The following is an 8,311-nucleotide window of genomic DNA, read 5'->3' on the forward strand; positions in this document are numbered from 1 at the left end:
GTACAGACATCACTTGCTTACTTTCCAGTTTACGCGATGCTGTTTTGGTCGAATTAACTTTAACTTCCATAGATCCGTAAGCACTGTCTTTTGTTGAACTATAGGAAGAATTATCTTCTTTCACTCCGTATCTTCTAACGACATTTGCTGGCGCAACAGGTTCTATATTCTGTACATCGTAAGAAAGAGGATTTTTCTCTGCTGGTGAATGTTTTATACCTTCAACAACTTCTCCAGTCCTTGGGTTTATATGTTTTTCAGTGTCATACCTTAGTGTCACTCTATGACTTTCATCTATTGGATGTGGTCTTGATCTATCCTCAAGTTCAGCATCACTATCATCATATACATTTTGTTCAAAGTTGTTCTCTTCCTGTAACGGAAAATTTAATTCATGTAAACCAGAATTGTAATGTTTTATACTTACTAGTTGCTTTAGTTTTTGTGTTAATTAAAGAACTCACCTCTTCGTCTACTTCTTCAATGACACTATTTTGTATCCATTCCCGTATCCTTTGTTTTTTCACTTGTCTATCTACAGTTGTTTCAATTCCGTTATCACGGAAATGTTTTAGTAGTATATTTTTTTCGTTTGGATCACTGTGAAAACTGTACATAGATGGACATAATTCATCGATATCACCCCCAGCTGTAATATAAAATAATATTAATTAGAATATTAATATCCCTGATCAATTCACACAGCGTTATTTCGTCTTGTAGGTATGTACTAGACAAATAGTACTAGATAGATAGCACTAGATAGATATGCTTAGATGCATTTTGTAAGTTTTTGTAAACATTATACATACATAATATACACCCAGACGAATACAAACAATCATACTTATGAATACAAATATTTGTACCGTGTGAGGTTGTTTCGAACTCGCGATCATCGAGGTTGTCAACTAATTCTTTTAATAGAATTTCCTTCCCAGTTTCTTAATTTACTTCATACTATATCCTATTTATTTAATAATATATTACCGATCTCAAAATAGATACATAGTGTATGTATACATAATTTTACAAAATTGACTTTTTTCTAATTATGTAGGTATATTATTTGGTATTATAGGTGATTTAAATATTACTAGGTTACATATTTCATTATTGAAAATAATAACTTACCAACTCTATCTGTGTAACCTTTTGCCATCCATCTGTCATCCAAATAACGGGAAATTTCTTGAAAATTCGTCGCTCTTCTAAACACTCTGGGTTCAACAAATTTCTTAAACATTTTTTGTGCTCTTGAAGAAACCATTTTCCATAATTTTGGCTGTTTCTTCAGGGGGTTTGAACTACTGTACCAGTTATAATAGCTGAAATGTATTTATTTACAATATATGTTATCTGATTTGTATAATTTCTTTTTTAGAGCAGTCATAGTTCAGTAATTTGCTATTCCTATTTATAGACACTACACTACACTAGTTGTGTGCTTTATATTTCTCACAGGCTCTCTGTTAATACAAAGTCTTGAAGTATCTGTGGCCATCTTGAAATACTGATATTCTTCGTAACCTAACACCGACCTAAATATACATATAATACTTTGCAGATATGTACAAGCTCATTTTAAAAGTATAAGAGCTGAGTTTCTTTTCAGTTCTTCTTATTTAGAAACTAAGAAGTCACTCCAAACTAATGGTAGATTTGAGATATTATAGGAGTCTCTAATAGATCTACATGAATAAAGATATTTTAATTTTATTTTATTACTTATCCTAAGAAATTTATTACTACCACTCCTTAGAAGTAATTAATTAAAGTTAGTGAAAGTATGTACTTGTATATTATTAATAAATATAATAATTAACATTAATTATTTTATTTATTTATTTACTTAATCTTTGTTGAGCAATAAATTATGGTATAAAAATCTACCATACAACTTTCCGTAAGTGCAGACTGCAGGGATACTTGATGGTGGTGATGGTGACTACATTAAATATAAAAGTTACTAAACTAGAAATGGAATACTCATTATTAATACAAGATTATTGTTCTTACCTAGTATATCTAGGGTCATCAAACGCAGCTTTTTGCCATGGTAAACATCCAGTCAGGCAAATAAATATAACTATACCAAATTGCCAAACATCGTGTGTAATTAGTGCTCTGAAAGTAAAGAAACAAATGAGTATGAGTGATGTAAAACAGTGTTTATACTCGTGGATTTGTTTATAACGACTATGGTACTACAAATGCTGCTTTGTGAACGTTTGTTTAGGCAATCTGGAAATAGTACCTACAAAATTCACGTTATTTATAGCCTCGCATATTTTTGTAAGTTTGTATAGAAAGCACATATTACATCTGGAATTCGAAGATTTTGTCGGTATACATTAGATTCGTATAGATCACGATTATGAGCGCAATTTTCCCAGATTATTATCATTCCGGAAGGCTTATATTCACTTATGTGGCTTTCCCAACAATACGCTTTACAATGCAGGTATTTTTCATGCTATCCACAACCATTGGCAGTTGGTGGACTCAAATATTTAAGTACTTATAGTAGAGAAGTTTCTCTCGACAATTATTATGGTATCCTAATCAATATAAATAGATAATGAACCTTGTCTTTATAAAATTATTATATCGACGTATAATATATACTATGTCAATCTTCTTACACTGATTCCTAGCATCCCTAAATCCCGACAAATATAACGAAATATATATTTGTTGCTTTATAATATTTTATGTATCATAATAAAATTATCTAATGTCAAGTGATAACAATCGCCTATATAATTACATGGACAGCACCACGTACATTGTTACCAGGCACATTCTAGAGACTAATATGTTCTCCTTTTATATCATATAATTTCACTGCACTGATATGTATTTGGATTAAACTACCAGTGTGGTAAAATTACAGTTACAACATATATTTCATTGACGGCCTTGCTTCGGAAGTAATGCGGTGTGCTAAACCGTCTAGTGGTTTAACACACCGCATTACTTCCGAAGGACACGGGATTGATTCAGCGTACGGTACAAACATTTGTATTCTGTTATTATTTGTATCGGCCTGGGTATTTTCTATATATGTTTTGAATGTATTTACAAATTATTCCTTACTTGTAACTACTGTCCACGGTCAAAGTTAAAACTTCGGGAGGTGAATACGGCAACCATTCGTTTCTCCGTCTGACTACTGATTGGGCTTTCCTTGTCTCACCGAAATCACAAAGTTTGATTCTTGAAAAATCCGATTTGAAAATTAATATGTTATCTAGTTTAACATCTCTATGTACTAATTCTCTTTGGTGGAGATGTTCCAAAGCAGCTGCTAATTGTTTTGCAACTCGTTTAGTATGAATTTCTCCAATTCCAGTGTCGAGCATATTCGATGTTAAGTCGCCTGTAATAAATTTCGTAATTTTACATTAGGTTCCGTTATTCGTATGCTCGTCAATTAATTATTTTAATTTCTTAACGCTAACCCAATGTTATGAATGATTTGTATAATTTTCATATAAATATTATTATATATAAAAAAATATTGCATTACAAACCAATATAAACATTATACTAATGACGGCTGGTACTGAAAACTTGCCACATTTATATTCATTCAAACTCAAACAATTTCGTTGGCAAATATCCAAAGCATAAAAGTGTGTAACGTAACTAATGTAAAGTGACTATTTGAATGTATATTTTGTACTATAATGTATATTTTTATTATTATTATACAATTTATCCAAAAGCGTAATTTATTTAAATGTATATTTTATACACGAAACAATTATAAGATAGGTTCGAACCTTAAGTCAAAACCCATAGTGTTCATGAAATTTAACAACTTTCGCCAAGGGACTTAGCTACTTTGTAATCCTTATGAATATTATAAATGTGAAAGTGAGTTTGTTTGTTACTTCTTGACGCCTTAACGGCTTAATCATAGGCTTTAAGTTAAAGTCAATATCATGAATATATAATTTGATACATTATTGGATGTCCATTGTAATTACTATTTAGTACTTTAATTATTATTTAGTAGTTAACCAATAAGAATAAAATCATACAAGTATATACTGCACTGTATCTACATCACTAGCGAGAAGAAAAAAACGTATGCCACTACGTCACTGTCTCATAGTACGTACCTACATCCAGTAGATGACGTCGTAGGTGTAGGTAAATTGGTACGAAAATAATTTCAATATGTCAATATGAAGTACCTATACACTACGCGCTACGCGCTGGGTCATATGATTTAACTATGTTCTTTTGTTAAAGTTGATTTTTAATGTTTGTAACATGTAATGTAATTTGTATTCGGTTGGTATATATCACACAACTAACGCTCTATATAATAAAATCGACAAATATTCGTACAGCTTACCTAAAGGAGCATATTCCTGACAAAACACATAAAATCCAGCAGTTTCGAATGCAACATCGAAAGTGGTGACAATATTTCTATGTGCACTTAAATGAAGACCATAATGGAATTCTCTATAAAAGTCTCTAATGGAAACATACGGCTTAGGTAAAGCTTTTAAAACTATTTCCGTGTCGGAAGCTCTGTGTTCGACCAAAAGAATTTTTCCAAACCATCCTTCTCCAACTATTTGTAGTATATCAAACTCTTCCACTAGGCTTACCTATAAGAAAACATTTTATGAGTGAATGGTACATAGAAGTCTAATGGGGTGCATTGTTCTTTCAAATTTTCTAATCTAAACAAAAGGAGTATGTTCTCAATTAAATTTATTTTGTGTAAAGTTTTCTTTATTTATTTCGAAATGTAGAAATATAACTATAAATATAAATGTAAAAATATATAAGAGTCTGCAATAGACCCACGTGACCACGTGAGAGAGGCATTTAAAGTGTAACATAGGTACATTTAAATATACATTTTTAACGCAATTTATAGATACATGTACACAAAAATACTATTGCTATAGGCATATTTTCATTGTTATAGATGTAATTGAAATATTAATATGTCTTCATTCAAAAAGTTGTTTATCCGAGGATAAGTTTTCAAGTTATTTAAAGACACGGTTTACCGGCTGAAATAGGTAGACAAAGACCAGTCTATATATTTCAATCTGTCGGTTATCGGACCTCCTTTGACGCGGAAAATAAGGCAGTGAAATTACAAATTAAAATGTAGATCATCTCCGTCATTCGATTAAAAAAAATGTTTCACATTGAAGAGATTCCATATTCATCGTTTGTGATAAATTAAAAAGTTCAAAATTAAAGCTATATTTTTTTCATAACGTATAAATCCTATGTATTACCAGGAAAGTTACAAAAGCGATATAAAATGGGGTAAAGACATCATGCAACTAGAAACTTTGAATATAATTAGATGCCACTTACCTTTTCTAATTCAAATTCTCTAATTTTATGTATAGAGCCCGTTAAGGCTCGTCGGGTTCCGTTATTCATAACTATATTAAGTGATTATAATGCGTCCATGGAAACTGAAACAATAACAAAATAAATATAATCTTATATCTTCACGTTAGGAAAGAGACTAGGCTTCTTAGAAGCTGTATTTTGTAATTGTATTATTTTTACTTCCATAAACATATATTATGTTCTGATTTTGGAGTCTCCAGAGACCTCCCACAATATATACAGAACGGTTTATGTGCAGGACCAGCTATTGATGATAATGCATTATATAATAGTTTATTTCCTAAACTTATTAGTTTCATATATTTTAATATTTATTTGATAAAGAAATTGCACTACAAGCGTAGGAACAATGATATAATTAAAAAGAATTGGCTTTAAAGTGGAAAATATACCTACTACCTATTCTAAATTCTATACGCATTTCAACTAATTTACACTATATAACTTCTAGGAGCGGACATCTGTATAAAATAATATATGTAGTTATCCACCATCAAAGTAAAGTTAAAAAAATAGTGTTTAGTGACCTATTGACCTGATATAATTCGATTATTTTTTTGTGACTTAAACTATTATGGCTAGTTCATAACGTCCTCATTTCCCATGAAACAGATGAGTGAATGATCTTGGACGATTGCCAAAGATTGATGTCTACTCCAGATCCAGACAGCGGGCCTGACGTCATATTGTGACGTCATCTCCTCGTCTAATCCCCGATGTATTGTCTAAAATCGGTTTCATGTAGAATCTTTTGTGAAATGAATTATCTCATTCGATGATATCATAACTAATTTATCAGTATTGTGAGCTCTGTATGAAAGTTAGTGAGTACGTATATTTCCTAAAATAGGTTGTCTTGTATAGTTATTGGTGGCGGATGGTGCGCCATCACATCAGAATTTTTTTTGAATTAAGATCATACTGTGTATAATTTCGGTGTTTTTTTTTATGTACATTATATATGTACTTACAAAATAAATCTAAGTGTTCATATATATCAGTCGTTTAGTCTGTCAATAACACGATCTGCTTAACTCGGGGCTAGATGACGTTGTGTGAGTTGTCAAGGTGTGTTATTATAACTATTTCGTTAAATAATTTAAATAGTACACAATTTGCATATAAATTACGATAATAGGGGATTAATTAGCTTTTTACCAATAGCCAATTTTAATTTGTATTTTATCTATACTATATTTATACCATTATTGTATTGTGGATGTTGATATTTTTATTTGTTAATTATGTTCCATTTTTGCTATTAACAATTGTTTATAAAGTAATTTTTGATGTTCCTTATGGAACAACAAAAATTACTTTATAAACAACACTTATGTGTTGTTCCATAAATCCTCGATGCTAGAAGTCTATCATTCCTATCGATTATATTATCTATAAAAGGAATGTCCTGTATGCTTCATACATAGTTTTTTTATATAATTAACTACAATATAATATTAGTACGCTTTTTAATTAAATGAATAGATTTCTTAACACGCTGCTTTTCTGTAATAAGCATAAATTCCCTAATTGATATGAAATGAGACCCTGATTGATGTATGTTGTGTAAGTTGGATACTTTTGGGTACATATTTATTAGTGACATTTTGATTTCTTCTCTATACGACGTGAAGATCTAATGATAGAGGATTTCTTAAAATTCAATTGAACTAGAAATATCTGTTCGTGCTAGCCAATGAAAATCAGCATCAGTCAAGTGTATGAATAAAAATCTATGAACATGAATATAGTGTCAATAAATAAGTACTTAGGTACTCTTATGCTTTATTTATATACTTATGATCTACCTACACTACAAACAATAGGAAGTAGAGTGACAACACATGCCATAGATGAATCATCTATGTACAATATCTTAATTTATGCTAGCATAAATATATCTTGGATATTTTCTGAAATTCAAAATTCATATTAAAGAGAAGATAGTTTTTAATTGGATTCCGTTAACTAATTTTGTTACACACATAGATGTATAAGTTGCTTATTTTTAAAAATAATTAATAATGTTTTTATGTAAAAATATGAAAAATTTATATTTTGAATTAGTCCTAATCTTATAATATATGTACAGATCTATATAAGTCAAACATAAACCTATGAATAGTTCACGGCAGTGAATAACTGCTTGCATGCAACGTTATAAACTAAATCATCTTTTTCATGCTAAGATTATATATTCAGGCGTTATATTAATAAGATTTAATATTACTATTACTTTCCATAAGAAAACTATGACGACATTATAAATCTATAAATGAACCAGCTAGGTAGTATAGGTCATACTATACACATGCTAGTGTGGGTAGGATTTTTTTATATAATTTAATATCTAATATATACAACATATTAAATGTGTGATAATTTACGATCATACATGGAAGTTGCCAGAGATAAAGGGCCGGTGCCCTTAAACGTATAAGGTTCACAATGCACTTGGATCGAGTCCAGCACCAAAATAACAATAACACTTCGAAGTCACATATTAATTTTATATGCCGTACAATCACTAAAATATTATTATGTAAACTAATACACTTTGATTCCAGTGTGGGTTGAGACGATATTCTCGTAAGGTGAGATTAATAGGGTAGGACGTACGGGTTGGGCGCCCGGCGCTGATGGTTCAACTGGCGGCGCGTACGCAGCGATTCCCGGGATGCTATTTTTGTGCTACTGCACATACAAAAATCAATTCGTGACGGAAATGTTACGATCAACGACCTGGTAAGTGAAAACTAGTATTATTATATTGGTACTTAAATTATAATTATATATGCAGTCAGGACTGTTTTCCTAAATAGGATAGTCAGATGCATTAGCAATTGTTGACGTTGTCGTGGTGAATATGACACTTGACATACAGCCTCACAATTCGCTGGGTACTTAT

At 30.7% G+C, this 8,311-nt stretch overlaps 1 protein-coding gene across 1 annotated transcript; it reads right to left on the reverse strand.

Annotated features, from left to right (window-relative positions):
• Window positions 1-4: 4 nt before the first annotated feature.
• On the reverse strand, window positions 5-8,061 carry LOC131848290 (serine/threonine-protein kinase SBK1; the record flags this gene model as incomplete). The annotated part of the gene is made up of 8 exons (XM_059198095.1): window positions 7,772-8,061; window positions 5,362-5,465; window positions 4,370-4,631; window positions 3,100-3,382; window positions 2,020-2,127; window positions 1,135-1,328; window positions 465-649; window positions 5-373 (listed from the first exon to the last, which is right to left on the reverse strand). Coding segments are annotated over exons 2-8 (1,470 nt in total), but the record flags the coding sequence as incomplete, so codon positions are not given.
• Window positions 8,062-8,311: the final 250 nt, after the last annotated feature.

Source organism: Achroia grisella, unplaced genomic scaffold (assembly GCF_030625045.1).
Source record: "Achroia grisella isolate CSIRO2021 unplaced genomic scaffold, CSIRO_AGI_Agris_v1 utg546, whole genome shotgun sequence".
Taxonomy (NCBI): domain Eukaryota; kingdom Metazoa; phylum Arthropoda; class Insecta; order Lepidoptera; family Pyralidae; genus Achroia; species Achroia grisella.